The sequence below is a fragment of the Taudactylus pleione genome, unplaced genomic scaffold (assembly GCF_031769625.1).
Source record: "Taudactylus pleione unplaced genomic scaffold, aTauple2 ptg000037l, whole genome shotgun sequence".
NCBI lineage: Eukaryota > Metazoa > Chordata > Amphibia > Anura > Myobatrachidae > Taudactylus > Taudactylus pleione.
Window position 1 is genome coordinate 11055615 of NW_028284439.1, and position 18571 is coordinate 11074185.

Sequence of the window (18571 nt, forward strand, 5' to 3'; positions counted from 1 at the left end):
ACAGTGGAGCACATCATCATAGGAGCGACACTTTAACCCATGTGTGTTCATTGCCATACCATGAACAACATGCACATAGCACAACACATTCAAGTGCTCAGTGTGGTGTGTCTCAAAGTAGCAAATATATACGTGCCCAAGAGCCTGGCATGATAAGATTTAAATGCATTGTTGCCAATGCCAGCACACTTTTGTGCTTCCAGAAGCCCAGCCTTGCCCCAACATATTTTATTCCACATCCAAGAACGCAGCCCATGTAGAACAGCTGTGTTATTCCAATGAACCACACTCCACTACGCTTGCAGCAGAGATCCCAAGCTACCTCACTAGAGATACAGGTCTGTCGAGACCAGCAATGGGTACCACCTGTGACTATGCATAACCTTCTTGACAGCATACCTAGAGGAACCCTCAGATTCTGAGGTAGACCTGGATGAGGAGGATCCTGATCCTGCCCCCAAAAAACCCATGCTTGCCAATGACTCATGGATGAGATGGGTGCGAAACCACAGGAGCAGAACATACAGTCTGGCCACCATTACATTGGGTGGCAACAGCCCCAAACCTGCAACAGAAGAGGGGACAACTGGAGAGGGAGGCAGTAGAGAAACAGAAGACAAAAGAGTGGAAGGGGACAGCCTTAAAGATGCCGAGCCCATGTAACCATCGAGAGCACGCAACAGCTGCCCTGCTAGTGGACAACTTTCTCCTGCCACTCTGCAACTGAGCCCAGACCAGCAGATGGTGGCGCACAGAAGATGAGGATACCTGTATACACCTCATTGGCGCGAATACAAAAGGCAATGCCACCAAAGCTTATGCCACAACTACAGGAGCCAGAGGAGGGCCCACATAGTGGGAGCATAGCTGCAGGTGCAGTGACCAAATACATGATCAGGCCACCTCCAGTAGTATCTTCTAGAATAGCTGACCCACCACTGCAGGTGCTGCAAGATAAGTAGGAGGCCCACCCCCCCCCCAACACAGGTGCGATCTTGGGCACAGCACTAATGACTGATACTAGGTCAAAGGGGGAAGCCAGAGCAGGGGCCCATCGATCAGCTCTTACTCCATCCCCACCACCCGACGCCATAAATAGCCATAACTGTTAATATGCAGTTTTATGGGTAATCAATACATGCTGTTTTTTTAAAGGTGTGTTTTTGTGCATGACTCATCTGTCTAAATAACATCACATGTCTGAGAAATATTATACACCAAACTTAAAGGTCAGGCTGATTAGACTCCAGGTGCAAGACTTGTTTACATGCATCTATAAAAGTATCTGCATGTGTAGATATCTGTCACTGTGATATTGGAATGTCACAGTGCAGTATGGCTGTAGAGTACCAAGAGGGAATAATATCTTATCGTATTCACTACTGTTTGTCTTCAATCACGTATATGCTGTTATATTCAAAAAACCTACTCTGGTTTGGAATCAATGTGTGGAGTAACCTCTTTGCTCATATCTGCTACTCTCACTTACCAACTTGTAAGCATCTGACAATAATAACGCCTGCAGATGCAGCATGGGGTAATGGGTGTCATGACTTACCCCACACTGCAGGGCCAGCTCTAGGGGTGTTTGACCTGAGAGGTCAAACAGGGGCGCCACCCATAGAGGACACACCCTTCCCCAGCATCCCAACTTCCACCCATGGGCCAAAGTGGGAGGTTGGGGACCCCCACCGCCGCAGCTGTGCGGTGGTGCCAGGACCCCAGAGTCTGAATGGATGCTGTGCGCATGCACTTGGCATCCATTCAGTGCCATGAGAGGGCTGGGGGAAGCCCAGAAGGTGAGGCTCCCCCAAGCCTGACGTAATTTGGAGGCGTGCAATGCAGGCACGCCCCTCAGATAACGTCACGTAAGGAGGCGTGACCTATGGTAATTAGGCCATGCCCCCAATTTCACCGCGATAAGGAGCGCAGAACGCACAGGGCGCTTTTAGCCCTGGAGCCGGCTCTGCCACACTGCGCTGCACAGCATAAACACTGGGACCTGAATCGGAGGTGGCCGCAACTTGGCAGTCAACAGTGTTGCCCACATGATCATTTGTACTGTGCTGTGCACAGCAAGAACTTTAACCCCTCCTGTAGTGTGAGGGTCGGTGGTGTCTGCTCCCCCAGGCTACAGCACTCCGGGTGATGGCCCTGTCAGCCTGCCCCTTGTTCACAGTATTGCAGATAATTGAGTCGGCTGTGGAATTTTTAACTCCAGACTCGTCTTTGTTGTGGATTTCTTTGGGCTGCAATGATAAATGGCATGAGTACAGTCCACTTGTTGCCCCCTGCAGCAGTGCCCCTATAGTACTGCCCCCTTCAGCAGTGCAGCTATAGTAATGCCCCAAGGTAATACCCCTGTAGTAGTGCCCATATAGTAATGACCCTGTAGTAGTGCCCATACGGTAAAGCCCCCATAGTAATGCCCCTGTAGTAGTGTCCATAAAGTAATTCCCCCATAGTAATGCCCCTGTAGTAGTGCCCATATAGTAATGCCCCTGTAGTAGTGTCCATATGGTAATGCCCCTGTAGTAGTGCCCATATGGTAATGCCCCTATAGTAATGCACCTGTAGTAGTGCCGATATGGTAATGCCCCCATAGTAATGCCCCTGTAGTGCTGCTTACACAACAAAAAAAACAAAACTTACCTTAAACCCCGCTCCTACGTCTGACGCCGTACGGTCTCCCGGTTGTTCCTCGGAACTATGGGAGAGACGTCGTGATGGTAATAAAATCTCAGCGGGCATCTGGCTTGGAGCCCTCCTGTGGCGCCGGGTTGGAGGACACTGGCGGCGGGTGCAGCGGCGCATCCGGTGTACGTGTACCTCCAGCCCCCCCCCCCCCATTTGCGGCCCTGTCATCAGATACACACGGCTTTTACCTTTACACAAGCGTCTAGTTGTTTTTAATTTCTTGTGCCAATCATAGATGGATTGTCTCATTAGTGGTGATTTCCTGAATCGCGTTCTAAAATGTTGTTGTACAACTGTAACAGTACCCGTTCTACTTAATTTGGGCACAAAAAAACATCTTCTCCACAGCATTTGCAGCCATCTTGCCTGACTGGTCACATGACGCACTTCTGGTTGCTTACGTCATCATGGTCTTCTGTAGTTAAAACTTCCACAGTTTTTCTATGAAACAGTGTATGGTGCGTGTCATTATCCTAATTAGTAATTATTCTATAAATTGTTAAAACTGTCTATTTCTTTTGTAATTACCCTGCATATACAGTATATATTTTATGGGAAGGCTAGTAGAATTATTGGACTTGTGCTACCACGCACTCAGGAGATAAATGAAAAAAAAAGTCTCCTGAAGAAAACTAAAGCTGATCCCAGCCATCCTAACCATGCTCTTTTTGAGAAATTGACATCTAATTGGCGTTTTAGAGCTGCGCACACTCGCACAAAATGTTTGCATAATAGTTTTTCCCCAACTGCAGTGCGTATGTTAAATGATTGATTTCATTTTTAATTGATTAATGCTGTCAGGGCCGTAGCTAGGGTAGTGCAGCCGGTGCCATCGCACAGGGCACCACAGGTCAGGGGGCGCTGTTTGGGTCTGTCAAATTTTTGTTTATTATCATTCTTGCGTGTAGCTTCCTCTTATTTCATCTTCAGCATCTCCTGGCCTCTCTTATCTCTTCCCTGGCCCTTCCCCATGAAACCATGGCCCTTTTTTGGGTGCATTATGTCCCTTTGAAAAATGACGTGGGCGCCAATGCTCTTTCTGTCACAGGGCACCAAAAAGTCTAGTTACGGCTCTGAATGCTGTTATGATGTTTTCTATTCTTTTTTTTCTTATTTAAATAGTAGTGTATTTGCTGCCTGATTATTATGTGGTATAGTGCTGTTTGGTTTTTTTGTTGACATCATTCGTGCTGTTAATGACAATAAAGTATTACTACTATTAGATAGATATACAGATAGACAGATAGATAGATAGAGTTGGGTATGCGATCCCGGTGCTGATAATGCCGGCGGTCAGAATCCCAGCAGTGCAATCCCGACGCATGTAGGTAAGTATTCTAACCCTTCCCCTAACCCTACACCTAACCCACCTTTCCCGCAGCCTAACTAACCCTCACCTCCTACAGCCAAACCCTAACACTCCCCCCATGAAGCCTATCCCTAACCCTCCCCCTAGTGCCGAACCCTAACCAGGGGCGCCACAACATTTTTGGTTGGGGGGTACAAAACATAATTTATATATATTTATATGTGCTGTGAAGGGGGGGTCAGGGGTGAAGCAGGGGGTTGGGTTAAAAGGGGTCAACGAGGGGGGATTGTTGTGCCCCAAAGTGGGGGGTCTGGAGTGCAGCAAAGGGGGGGTTGAGGGTGCCGTGAATGGGGGGCGGGCATTTGGGTCCAAGGGGGAAGAGAGAAGGTATGAAGTTGGATCAGAGAAGTAAGAGGAGAGGAATATATAAAGTGAAGGGTGCAGGGCTGTTCCCAGAGAAAGGGCCAGCCAGCAGTTACTAGCCACTGTAGGGGTTGGAGCTAGGTGAAACGGGGAGGAGGCGGGAAGAGAAGGGCTGTGAGGATGGAGGAGGTGGAGCAGCTGGAAAGGGGAATATCTCTGTTCCTGGCCCTGTGGTAAACCTGCTCACTATGACCCAGTACATATTATACTGGCACCTCTCAAATTCTCAAATGTTTGGGGGGGCGAGTCACCCCCTTGCCCCCAGTTCCTATGCCCCTAACCATAATACTCACAGTCGGGATCGCAGCCATCAATACTTTGGAGCCGGGATTTTAACTGCAGTTGGGCATTGTGTGTGCTGGGATGCCGACTACATCCTTATAAACAGTATATATATATATATATATATATATATACACACACAGTCAGGTGCATAAATATTGGGACATTGTCAGAATTTTCATATTTTGGCCTCTATTCACCACCATAATGGCTTTGAAATGAAACAAACAAGATGTGCTTTAACTGCAGACTTTCAGATTTAATTTGAGGGTAATTACATCCAAATCAGGTGAACGGTGTAGGAATTACAACGGTTTCTATATGCGCCTCCCACTTTTTAAGGGGCCAAAAGTAATGGGACAAACTAAACAATCCTAAATTTAACTTTCACTATTTAATACTTTGTTGCAAATCCTTTGCAGGCAATTACAGCCTGAAGTCTGGAACGCATAGATATCACCAGACGCTGGGTTTCATCCCTGGTGATGCTCTGCCAGGCCTCTACTGCAAATGTCTTCAGTTCCTGCTTGTTCTTGGGGTATTTTCCCTTCGGTTTTGTCTTCATCAAGTGAAATGCATGCTCAATCGGATTCAGGTCAGGGGATTGACTTGGCCATTGCATAACATTCCACTTTTTAGCCTTAAAAAACTCTTTGGTTGCTTTTGCAGTATGCTTCGGGTCATTGTCCATCTGCACTGCATCCATCTGCCGTCCAATGAGTTCTGAAGCATTTGACTGAATATGAGCATATAATATTGCCCAAAACACTTCAGAATTCATTCTGCTGCTTTTGTCAGCAGTCACATCATCAATAAATACAAGGGAACCAGTTCCATTGGCAGCCATACATGCCCACGCCATGACACTACCACCACCATGCTTCACTGATGAGGTGGTATGTTTTAGATCATGAGCAGTTCCTTTCCTTCTCCATACTCTTCTCTTCCCATCACTCTGGTACAAGTTGATTTTTGTCTCATATGTCCATAGGATGTTGTTCCAGAACTGTAATGGCTTTTCTACTTCAAGGTCCATAGGGTATCCACAGGATACCTTGGGGTATAGGTGATGACGTCAGGCATCGGGCACCATAGAGTTAAGTTTTCAGCCTCCCAGGATGTACTAGGGTCCCCATCCCATACCCCGCCCCCGAGCCAAGGCATCTCAGTTTAGTTTGGTGCCCGGCCGGAGTCGGATGCACCTGTTAGAGGGGGGCCATGAAGAGCCCCTGAAGTTTTCCTCAATGCAGCTGTGGCTGCACATCTGGAAGTACAGCATGGACAGTCAGTCCTGACGTCCATGCTGTCTTCCCTAAACCCCCTACCAGACTCTGTGTCTGTGTAGTTGATTTATCAGCGCTGTTAGTGCAGGAATTGATTTTCTTTGCATTGTATGTGACTGTGCTAGTGCTGCTGCCTGTACTTTTTAATTTCTAACTGTCAGCCTTATTACTGTCCCTGCTCTTTCTGCTAAAGCCCTTGCGGTGCGGTGCTGCAGTGTGGTCTCTCACTATACTAAAAGTATTGGTGAAGAGGGGTCACATACTTTCCACCATCATGTCGGAAAGTGACTTTCCTCTCCGGCTTCAGTGTACTACGTGTAAAGTACCTATAGCGGAGGGGGAGGGTAGCGCGGAGGGTTTATGCCGGCAGTGTTTTTTATTGGCGCGGGCAATTACGGTCACAGCAATGGTACAGGAGCCGCCCTGGGCTTGTTTTGCTCAGGCACTTACAACATTGGTGGCCCTGTTAGCTCCGCAGCCCGCGTTCTCACAGATGGGATTGTCCCAGCAATCGGTGGTGTCGTCACCCATGCAGGGTTTCCCGAGGCAATTGATGGTACCCCGCAGTCTCCCTATTTCCCCTCTCCCGGTCTCTAAGGAGCCGGCGTGGGTTAATTCCCTGACTAGTTCTGTACAGCACTTGTCGGATGTGTTACAAGGGGAGTCTGTGTTGCAGCCACATAAGAGGCCGGTGGCATCTCTGTCTGCTCCTTATGAGGATGACGAAGTGACGTCTGATGATGGGGAGATTCTGGATCTTTCCGACCAGGAACCTCTCCGTACTAAGGAGGCGGACGCTAGGTCCAAGGTATATATTCCTGGACTTATTTGGGCAGTCCGCACCGCTTTGGTAATTGAGGACGAAGTTCCTCCAGCGTCTAAATCCAAATATGCCTTTTTTAAGGATGTTAAGGGTGACACCACAGTCTTTCCTCTTTCGGGTCAGTTGGTGGACCATTTAGAGGAGGCGTGGAAACAGCCTGGCAAACGATACCAGCCGCAGAGGCGTTTGGAGGTGGCTTATCCGTTCGCGGATAATTATTTTTCTAAGTGGGAATCTCCTCCACAGGTGGATTCTCATGTGACACGCCTCATCCGGAGTGCCACTTTACCCATGCCATCCATGTCCTCCCTTAAGGATGCTATGGACCGCAAGGTGGAGATCTGCCTAAAGTCCATTTATTCCCTTGCGGGGGGGGCAGCGCGGCCAGCTATGGCCATTTGCTGGGTTGCCAGAGCTATGGAGCGCTGGGCGGATACGTTGGAGGCGTCCTTTGACTCCGACTGTTCGGCTGAACAGACGGAGTTGATCGGCAATCTCCGGGATTCGGCCACTAATATCAACGAAGCGGCCTTGGATATTAGTACCCTGGCGTCTCGAATTTCTTCGGCAGCTGTAGCTGCTCGTCGCACATTGTGGTTGTGATCCTGGAAGGCGGACGCTGATTCCAAAAAGGGTTTGGAAGCGTTGCCTTTTAACGGAGAAGTTCTCTTTGGTCCGGACCTGGACAAAATTGTAGCCACGTTGGCGGCAGCCAAATCGGCTTGTCTCCCGTCTGCTGCAGTTCCTTCCGGTTCAGGTACATCGTCCTTTCGGCCTTATAGGGCCCAGGGTAGGCCTAAAGCACAGTCCTTTCCCCGACAGGCTGGCCCCAAAAAATCGGCCAAGCCCTGGAAGCAGGCCTGGAGTACCAGATGTCCGGCCCCTAAGCCAGATGACAAGCCTGCGGCCTGACGGTCCGGGCCTCCCTTTGGGGGATCCCAAGGTGGGAGGCCATCTGCTGCAGTTCACCCTGTGTTGGTCGGTCACCACGACAGACACTTGGGTTCTCGAGGTGGTCTCACATGGGTATGCCCTCTCCTTCCGGCACAGACCCCCGTCTTGATTCTTCACCACAGGTCTGCCATCAGACCGGAACAAAGCCGCGGAGCTGCGGAAGGTCTTGCACACTATGCTCCAGGCTGGAGTTATAGTGCCTGTTCCATTCTCCCAGAAGGGCCAGGGTTTCTATTCCAATCTCTTTTTGGTGCAGAAACCCAATGGGTCGTTTCGTCCGATACTCAACCTCAAAGCTCTCAACAAGTCTTTGCGGGTGCCGAAGTTTCGGATGGAGACCCTACAGTCCATCATTCTGGCGCTGGAGCCTGGGGACTACATGGTGTCATTGGACATACAGGACGCTTACCTGCATGTCCCTATTCTTTCGCGCCATCAGCAGTTCCTCAGGTTTGCAATCAGCAGTGACCACTTTCAGTTCCAGGCGTTACCTTTTGGCCTGGCGACAGCACCACGTGTTTTCACCAAGGTGATGGCGGCTGCAGGGAGTCCGCATGTTGCCGTACTTGGACGACCTTCTCTTAGTGGCAGGATCTCCAGAGCTCCTTCTACGCCACTTGGACCTGACCATTGCGGTACCGCAACGGCACGGCTGGTTAATAAACTGGCAGAAGTCCACCCTGATCCCGTCTCAGCGGATTCTGCACCTCGGAGCCTTATTGGACTCCGGACAGCAAAGGATCTTTGTGACGGGGGAAAAGATCTCTGCCTTGCAGTTGCGGGTGCGCAGTTGTCTGCAGAGCCGCCAGGTGTCTCTACACTCGGCGATGAGGTTACTGGGTTCCATGGTGTCGGTTTTCGACATTGTGGAATATGCCCAGTTTCACTCCAGACCTCTGCAGCACCTGATCCTGTCCAAATGGAATGGACTGCCTCAGAGTCTAAATTCCCAGACGATGGTGCTCACTCCGGAGGTTCGCCTGTCTCTTGCCTGGTGGTTGCAGACGACCCATCTCAACAAGGGTTGTCCGTTCTGGGTGGCGAATTGGGTCCTGATAACAACGGATGCCAGTCTTCGGGGCTGGGGAGCAGTCTCGGGTCCACACTTTTTCCAGGGCAGGTGGACTCCGGCAGAAACAGAGCTTCCAATAAACATCTTGGAACTCCGAGCGGTTTTCAATGCTCTCCAGCAGGTGCACCGGGTTCTCCAAGGTCACCCAGTGCAGGTCCAGTCAGACAACGCTACCACCGTGGCCTACATAAATCGGCAAGGAGGAACCCGAAGTCGGGCGGCTCTCGTAGAGGTGTCCCGAATCCTGGTATGGGCGGAGCGCAATCTTCCGGCCATATCAGCAGTCTTCATTCCGGGAGTGCTAAACTGGGAGGCGGACTTTCTCAGTCGCCAGGACGTTCATCCGGGGGAATGGTCTCTGCACCCGGACGTGTTTCAACTACTGGTGGACAGGTGGGGTCTTCCAGAGATCGACCTCATGGCGTCCCGGCACAACAACAAGTTGCCGGTGTACGGGTCTCGAACAAGAGATGAAAAGGCGTCTCTGGTGGATGCTCTGTCCGTCCGGTGGACGTTCCGGTTCGCTTATCTGTTTCCTCCGGTTTCCCTTCTTCTGCGAGTGATCCGGAAATTCAAACAGGAAGGAGGGACGCTCCTGTTGATAGCTCCCGCATGGCCCAGATGGCACTGGTTCTCAGACCTGCAGGGTCTGTCCGCTACGACCGGACCTTCTGTCACAGGGTCCTTGTCTTCACCCGGACCTGACTCGGCTGTCTTTGATGGCGTGGCTGTTGAGACGGCCATGTTGAGGTCCAGGGGGTTTTCCAGCTCTGTAGTGCGAACCATGCTAAGAGCTCGGAAGCCGTCTTCCGCGAGAATATACCATCGCGTGTGGCATACGTTCTTCCAGTGGTGTCGACCGAGAGGTTATGCACCGCGGGAGTTTCGTCTGTCTAGAGTGCTAGCCTTCCTACAAGCGGGACTAGACCATGGGCTTCACCTTGCTTCTTTGAAGGTGCAGGTTTCTGCCCTGTTGGTCTGGTTTCATTGTAGGATTGCTACAATCCCTGATGTGCGCACCTGTATGCAAGGTGTTCTGCGAATTCAGCCACCTTTTGTTCCACCTGTGGCGCCTTGGGACTTGGCTGTGGTCCTGAGGGCTCTCCAGGGACCGCCGTTTGAACCACTGGGCTCAGTGGATCTTAAATGGCTAACAGCTAAGACTGTTTTCCTTCTGGCCATAGCTTCGGCCAGACGTGTTTCTAATTTAGGGGCTCTCTCTTGTAGACCCCCTTTCTTGATTTTTCATGGGAACAGGGCAGTGCTACACACTCGTCCTGAATTTCTTCCCAAAGTTGTTTCCCAGTTTCATGTTAACGAGGAAATAGTTGTACCGGCTTTTAACTCACCTGGACTTTCAGTGGGTGAGGCCACTTTGGATGTTGTGCGGGTCTTAAGGACTTATGTTGACCGCACTTCTTCGTTTAGGAAGTCGGACGCCTTGTTTGTCCTCTATGGCTTCCGTAAAAAGGGTTGGCCTGCTTCAAAGCAAACTTTGGCAGCCTGGATCCGTATGGCGATTTCAGAAGCTTATCTTCATAAAGGCCTGCCGGTTCCTCCTTCTGTGAAGGCTCATTCCACTAGGTCTGTGGGTCCTTCGTGGGCAGCTCGACGTGGTGCCTCTGCAGTCCAGATCTGCAAGGCGGCCACGTGGTCCTCTGTCCATACCTTTGTGAGGTATTACGCGTTTGACACCTTTGCCTCTCAGGATGCTTCCTTCGGGCGGCGGATTCTCCTTTCAGCACAGGAGCATCTCCACCCTTAAAGGATACTGCTTTCGGACATCCCCAAGGTATCCTGTGGATACGCTATGGACCCTGAAGTAGAAAATATGAGATATGGTAAGAACTTACCCTTGTTATCTCTATTTCAACGAAGTCCATAGGGTTCCACAGGACTCCCGCCCTGTCGCACCTGTGCTGCAGATGGGCTTTACTCTGGTCACTGGTTTTTCCGTCTCCCTCTGGTGAGAATGTGATTATTGTGTGTGTCCAGAATCCAGATCTTTTTTCTCTCTCTTCCTTCTCCTCCGGCCTATGGCTTGGTACAAAACCGAGATGCCTTGGCTCGGGGGCTGGGTATAGGAGGGGGACCCTAGTGCATCCTGGGAGGCTGAAAACTTAACTCTATGGTGCCCGATGCCTGACGTCATCACCTATACCCAAGGTATCCTGTGGAACCCTATGGACTTCGTAGAAATTGAGATAACAAGGGTAAGTTCTTACCATATCTCATATTTTTTAGATGTTGTTTGGCAAACTCTAATCTGGTTTTCCTGTTTTTGAGGCTCACCAATGGTTTACATCTTGTGGTGAACCCTCTATATTCACTCTTGTGAAGTCTTCTCTTGATTGTTGTCTTTGACACATATACACCTACCTCCTGGAGAGTGTTCTTGATTTGGCCAACTGTTGTGAAGGGGTTTTTCTTCACCAGGGAAATAATTCTTCTGTCATCCACCACAGTTGTTTTCCGTGGTCTTCTGGGTCTTTTGGTGTTGCTGAGCTCTCCGGTGAGTTCTTTCTTTTTAAGAATGTTCCAAACGGTTGATTTGGCAACAACTAATGTTTTGACTATCTCTCTGATGGGTTTGTTTTTATTTTTGAGGCTTGCTTCACTGATCGTGACAGCTCTTTGAATCTCATATTGAGAGTCGACAGGAACTGATTCCAAATGCAAATGTCACACTTAACTCCAGACCTATTACCTGTTTATTTGATAATGAAATAACGAGGGAATAGCCCACACCTCTCCTTGAAATAGCTTTTGAGTTGATAGTCCCATTACTTTTAGCCCCTTAAAAAGTGGGAGGCACTTATAGAAACCGTTGTAATTCCTACACCGTTCACCTGATTTGGATGTAATTATCCTCAAATTAAATCTGAAAGTCTGCAGTTAAAGCACATCTTGTATGTTTCATTTCAAAGCCATTGTGGTGGTGAATAGAGGCCAAAATATGAAAATTCTGTCAATGTCCCAATATTTATGCCTGACTGTATATATATTTATATATTATATTCAGTATATGAGAGGCATGTTGCTGCAGCATAACAAATAGCTTTTAAGATTTGTGCTGTAATTAAACCTTTTTTTATATATTTAACACGCCTGGGAAATGTGCTAAATTATCTTTAGCTACAGTAACATGTAGGGCTATATACAAACGGTGGTGGATGTAGCAAAACTAGAGGAGTTGAAGACATCATAGAATTTCATGTTCTCATCAATTTAAGGTAGTACAAAAACAATCATTCAGTCATTATATACCAATGAGTGACTACGTGAAAGCATATGTATATATTTTTTATTCAGAAATAAAAAAAAAAAGTTAATACTGATAGTGATTGTTCAACTTACATTAAAAACATGCTTAAAAAAGACAAAGACTGTCATTTGAGTATTCAACATTATTAGAAAAATAATAGTATGATGTTATTGTTTTGAAACTTATGTACCAATATAAAAGTAAATCTGAAATACACATTTCATATTATAAAGAGTATTTTTCAGCAATGTGGGAGATCCATACTATAATATGTATGATATGGATCTCCCACAAGCTCCTGCATGATCTCTCCATTTATTTACTAATATTCTGACAACCAGTGGTTTAATTTTATTCTGTTAAACTTGGAGTTCAAGACAATTTTTCCAGGTCTCTCCATAACATATTATTTGTCAGCACTTGGATTGAGTTTCACTTGTCATGACTTTATAATAAAAGGGTGCATTAATGCATTTAATTTATAAAATAAAACCATAACAACAAAATAAAAAGGTAAACAGCAAATACTCTTACTTAGGTGCAGGGCCGTATTAGTAATACTATTTTAATACTTATTATTTATGGCCGACGGTGTGGCCAGTTAGACAGCTGGTCATCATCATGCTGCCATGATGAGAAAACTAGATATACAGTTTGAATACTTATGATGATGGGCCTATTTTTATGTGTAGGCCTGGAGCTGTAGCTCCATCCGCCCCATTGTTATTTTGGCCCTGCTATGGTGTTATATTTTGTTATGAGAGAATTAAGTATGTGAAGAGATAAAAAACGGGATGCGATCAAAATCCCGACAGCGGGGATTCCAGCGTTCAAAATACTGGTGCCAGCATCCTGAAGATAAGTAGGTAAGGCACTAGGGGTAGGGTAAGGTTTAGGCTACGGGGGTGGGGGGGTAGATTTAAGCTGTGAGGAGGGAGGTTTAGGTATAGGCACCAGGGAGGGAGGTTAGGTTTAGGCCGCGGATAGGGAGCTTTAGGGATAAGATTAGGGGTTGGGGTAGGCTTACTTACCTGGAGGCGTCAGGATTGTAACCTGGTCAGGATGCTGGCGGTGGGATTCTGACCACCGGGATCCCGAGTACCAGCATCCTGTACCCATCCCATAACAAACATATAAGCTCAGACAGAGTCATCAATGAAGCCTTTTGTAGTTGATAAATGTGTTTTTTTAAATGGGAATGTAGTCAAAATGTCGACATTTGCAATATTAACATTAATAATGTCAACATCACAATGTAGCACAGACCGGAGGGTTGCTACGGGAGGGAAGGGTTAGGCTACGGGAGAAGTGGTTAGGGTTAGGCGTTATAGGGGGGGTTAGGCTACAGGAGGAGAGGTTAAGGTTAGAAACTAGGGGGAGGGTTAGGATTTAGGCATACTCACAGATGGCAGCACCACTGGATACGCCGGAAGTCATCATTAACTGACTGCCGCACCTGGAAGACATTGCAAGAGCCACCGGACCTGACATACCAGGTATATCTTCGCTAGACAACAGGGACATTTTGTTGACATTCTAATCATGTCGACATTTCATCAGTGTTGACATGATGAATGCCAACATGTTGAGCATGTGAACATGTTGCATGTTAACATTATGACCATGTGGACATGGTGATTGTCCACAAAATATACCACACCCCTTATAGGATATATTTGCCTAAAATTAATTTGATATGATCTGAAATGTTAAGAAGTATGGTATTTAGGGGCATATTTACCAATTATCGGGACTTGGTCCTGATAATTATAATTTCTTATCGACTAATATCGTGGTACTACAGAAATTATTTGTTAGCCCATTTACTTCTGGATGCAGACCACAGCCAATTTTCTTAAGAATTATAACTGGCATTCTTGGTTTTTTTTCTGCGTTTTTCATCTCCAAACCTATTTATTGGTATTGAGGCTGATTCTCAAACCATGTGTTGTGGCTTACAAATCTCAAAAGCAGCACAAGAGATAATGCTGGGAAAGCTATCTGGCCAACCAGAACATAGGAGAAGGCACAATACACTTATTAATTAAGAGGACAATCAATTATTTAATTAAGGGGGTGAAAACAGTATTTGTGCTGTGGGACAAAATATTTTTATGATTATCTTAAAAGGGGGAGAAATTAATTATCTTAAAAGGGGGAGAAATCATTATATGTAGAGGGTAATATAATTTTAACATTAAGTGGGCAATAATAATATTGGGTCTATTTATCAAGTAATATTTGCGGGATATTCCCCCAAAATACCCGTTTTCGGGGGATATCTGCAAATAGTAAGTATCCCCCGACTGTATCATGGCTGTACCATTTCCAACAGCTGCTGCAGCACCATAGGATAACGCCATCTCCACGTGTTATTACCCTATGGTGCATACTGGCTACATTTGGCAAAAATTACCAGAAGAGGGATCATAGGGTGAACGTTCATCTCTAAATCAGGCCCATAGTTTGATAAATTTGAGGGCTTGTTCTTTACATCCCCAAATATCGGGATGGCCATGTGTATTGTGGCCAGTGCTAGTTCTGTGGTCGCACTCATTTTTATTTCTTATATCTAGTTCCAGAAACCAGAAGAAATCAGTTAAATAATTTCAGAAATGAATAAAATATGTATCTGCAAATGTATCCAGAGTGTGGCAGCTACTATAAATCTTGAATGAACTTGTATCTTTAGGTGACTATCCCAGGTAACGGCACCTTTTAAACATAGAAAAAAAAGCACTGATTGTGGTGTTTAGTGAAATGGCAGATTTGAGGGGGTTCAATAGCAGTTTTACCTTTAGTAAATCGGGTTGTTTGAAAACCCACAGAAAAACAGCCAAAAACCCCTCAGAGTGCTGACCCTAAAATCACCATGACAATCAACACACCATCACGTACACAGAAAAGATTGTAGAATTTACAAATGTGCTTAATTTGATTCATGGCTCTATTAAATTATCTCATAAATGTAATCTAACAAAACAGATCACTTTGGGCCTGATTCAGCAGTGCACGCTAGAGGGAAGAAGCCAGGATCTCTGTCGGCTGACGGAGATTTCCTGGCTTCTTCATCTCACCTGCGGCGGCCGGCTGCGTGACCCCATGGTTCACCTTAGCCGGCCGATGTCCCGCAAAGTATCCAATGCTGCGGTGGACAACGCAGCTCGGATACATAATGCAGCAGGAGTTGTGATGCATCCTGTGGTATTACCATATCTGCACAGACGGAATTGCAAAGCTGTTTGTGAGCAGCTTTGCAATTCTGTCTGAAGCTGAATCAGGCCCTTTATGAGCAAGAAAATAGTTGACAAACTCTATAAAAATGATAATAGTAATTACGAAAAAACACTCTGATAAACTGTTATCAGTAAATGTCAACCAATGACCCAAATAAATACCTGTCCTAATCATTATCATTGTTTCTATGGCATGTACATACCAATTTGTGTTCAGATGCTACATTTATAGAACTCCCATGGATCCTGGAATATGGTAAATGGTCTACTGTTCACAGTACTTTCAAGAAACACAATCACAAAATGTTTCTCCTACTCCATACATTTGTTAGAAGTTAGTGGATCAGCCTTCTCTCACTGGGGCAGATGTATTAAGCTCTGGAAAGTGTTAAAAGTGCAGAGTGATAAACGACCAACCACTGAGCTACTAACTGTTATGTTACAGTCTGTGTTTGAAAATTACAGTTGGGAGCTGATTGGTTGGTAGTTTATCACTCTCCACTTTTTCACTTCCCAGAGCTTCATACATCTGCCCCTCTGTGAGGACCTACATCAAAGTAGAGGCTTTAAAACTGTAAATGCATTCAGGGCTGGTACAAGCTCTGCTGGCACTTTCGGCCCTCCTACCAACTGAGGTGGCAAAACACACGGAGTGTGGCATTAGGTCTTGTAAGATCAGACAAGACTAAAATAGAACTTTCTTTCCTTGATGCAAAAGGGTATATATTGTACAAATAAAACACTGCACACCAGCCAAGAACCACCATCCACACCATGAAATGACAAGGTGATAGCCACAAATTATGGGATCACATTTAGTGGTGGGGGACTGATAGTATAGACGTGATCATCAGGGAGATGAATGGTGCTCAAAACCCTTTACTAAAACCTCAAGTTTAGGAGGAAGATTATCTTTATATAAGGCAATAATCCAAAGGACAATGCAAGAACAACAGTGAAGTGGCTTTAAAGTAAGAACATTGAGTCCCTGAGTGATCCAATCAGAGTACTGACCTACATCCTATTGAAAATCAGTGTCAAGGACCTAAACTTGCTGTCCAATTAACCTAACACAGTTTGTGCAATTTTGCAAGGAAGAGTTGGCAAATATTTCTCCATATTTGTGATTAGTTACACTACATAACTCCCAGAGGGCAGAGAAGCATTGGTCAGGTGCCGAAGGGGGACATCAGCGGAGGGGTAATAAATACTGGTGCAGCCACATCTATGTAGTTTGAACCATGTGCAGCCATTTACACAGGCTGCATTTACATAGTCTGTAAAGGACCCCATCCTCACCTCAACTCCCCCTCATGGCTCCAGGGCGCACCTGAAATCCTTTCATCCAAGCGCCCTAACAAGTCAATTTATTACCATTTACTATAGCTTCCGGAGGTAGTTCAATTAAATAATGATCAAGGAGATACTTATTTAATGATTATGTTGATCACAGAGCGTTTCTTTCAATACTATTTCTGAGGAATTCTGGTAAAAGTAGAAGAAACCATATAGATCAAGCAACAGACTGGTGTGGAAATGTAAACAGTAAGTTAACTGTTTAATCATTACTCCTGACATATAAAAAGCCCTGTGTGTCAGAAACAATTATATTTACAATTATCCTGCCAGGGGGGGGGGGGGGGGCTTATATGATGAATGGCAGGGTTCCAAGCCTAGGACACCTGCTGTCCTTATATTTGGGACAGTGAACTTATTATAAAAAACTGTATTTGGTCGATGAGTTTAACACTACTTGCGATTTGTAATAAAACTTTCAATAAACAGGTTTATTATCAGTTACTGTTACTAATGGCTGTAAGCACCCTATCCTTGCTGAAATTACCTTCATTTAATAGTTTTAATTATACTGACTGTGCACTGTTTCCGGATTCTTTAAAATGGTACTTGGGCAAAACTTCATAATTCAGTATAACTTATTGTTAACATTATGTTCTATAACACTAATATTCAGATTTACATCTCAGGTTTAAAATATACCAACTATAGATCTTATTGCATGTTTTGACCAAAAACAAAAAGTGTTGGTCACTCAAAACAAAAATTACCCCATATTCAAAGGTGGTATTGCAATGTGGTCTCCATATTCTTTCTACAGGTGTATAGACAGAGCTGGTGCTGCGATTAGGCAAATATAACCATATTAAAGGATAAATATTAAACATATAAACAATATTAAAGGATAATACAGTAGGTTATTGCCTAGACTGGATTAGATGGATTTTTCACCTGCAGTCAATAACCATCCATGCACTAATTAATCTTAAAGGATTTTTGGAAATAAGTAGTGTGTGTTCCTCTGCTAGTAAACTCATTTGCATACATACAACACATGTATTCTCCATGCCTAAATGTATAAAAATATGTTTCTATATAAAAAGCACAAAATGGTCAGTTGTTACCCTGTGTCACATATGGCAAAAATGTAAAAATAAATGTCCACGTCTCATAGAGCTCAAGCTTCTGTACTTGTTCCCAGGTATTCCATCTCTGTTGATTTGCCTCCCTTGAGCTTCTTCCTACGGAACTCAGCAGATATCTCATCAAAAGACTTCCCTTTTGTTTCTGGAACTTTAAAGTATGTAAATATGGTAAAACCAAGTAGAAGAACTGCAAAAATGATGAACACGTAAGGTCCACATGCATCCTAAAAAATAAAAACAACAAAAAAAATTACTTTCACATAGCGTAGTTGTGCAAAATTGTGACATAAATGTAAATTGCTGTGAGATGTCTACATCTATACACAATATGATTTGTATAGACATAATTAATCAAACATTGTTCCTATAGCAATTTTAAACTTATTACATGACATGTCTAAAATAACTTCCTGTGCAATTAATAATAGGGCTAAATTGAGAATACAAAGAAGAGTGATGGAGCCACAAAACAAGTACAGTATATTAGGTTCCTCTAGTACACTTATAATCATACTTTCATTATGAGAGTAAAAATTCACATTTTTGACAGAAATGTTACATGCTCTTGTTACCAGATTTGCCGAGAGGAGGGGGAAGAAAGACACAAAGTACCCAGGGCCAGTCTGGAGATGTTACCATGCTCCCCAATATTGTTTGGCCATGATCTCTCTATGAGGGCCTAATATGCACAAAGCACAAAGATTAGCACAAAAAGACGGGATGCCTGACATTGCTTTATGTCCTAAGCAAACTTCATATCATGGGGTTACTATGAAATATGGTAGC

At 45.4% G+C, this 18571-nt stretch overlaps 1 protein-coding gene across 1 annotated transcript in view; it reads right to left on the reverse strand.

The window, feature by feature from the left end:
• Positions 1-12184: 12184 nt before the first annotated feature.
• Positions 12185-18571, reverse strand: part of SLC2A2 (solute carrier family 2 member 2) — a 75012-nt gene continuing 68625 nt past the window's right edge. Inside the window, exon 11 of the mRNA XM_088452393.1 lies at positions 12185-18009. Coding sequence (XP_088308519.1) covers positions 17818-18009 — 192 coding nt within the window. The 3' untranslated portion in view covers positions 12185-17817. The remainder of the gene's footprint in view (positions 18010-18571) is intronic.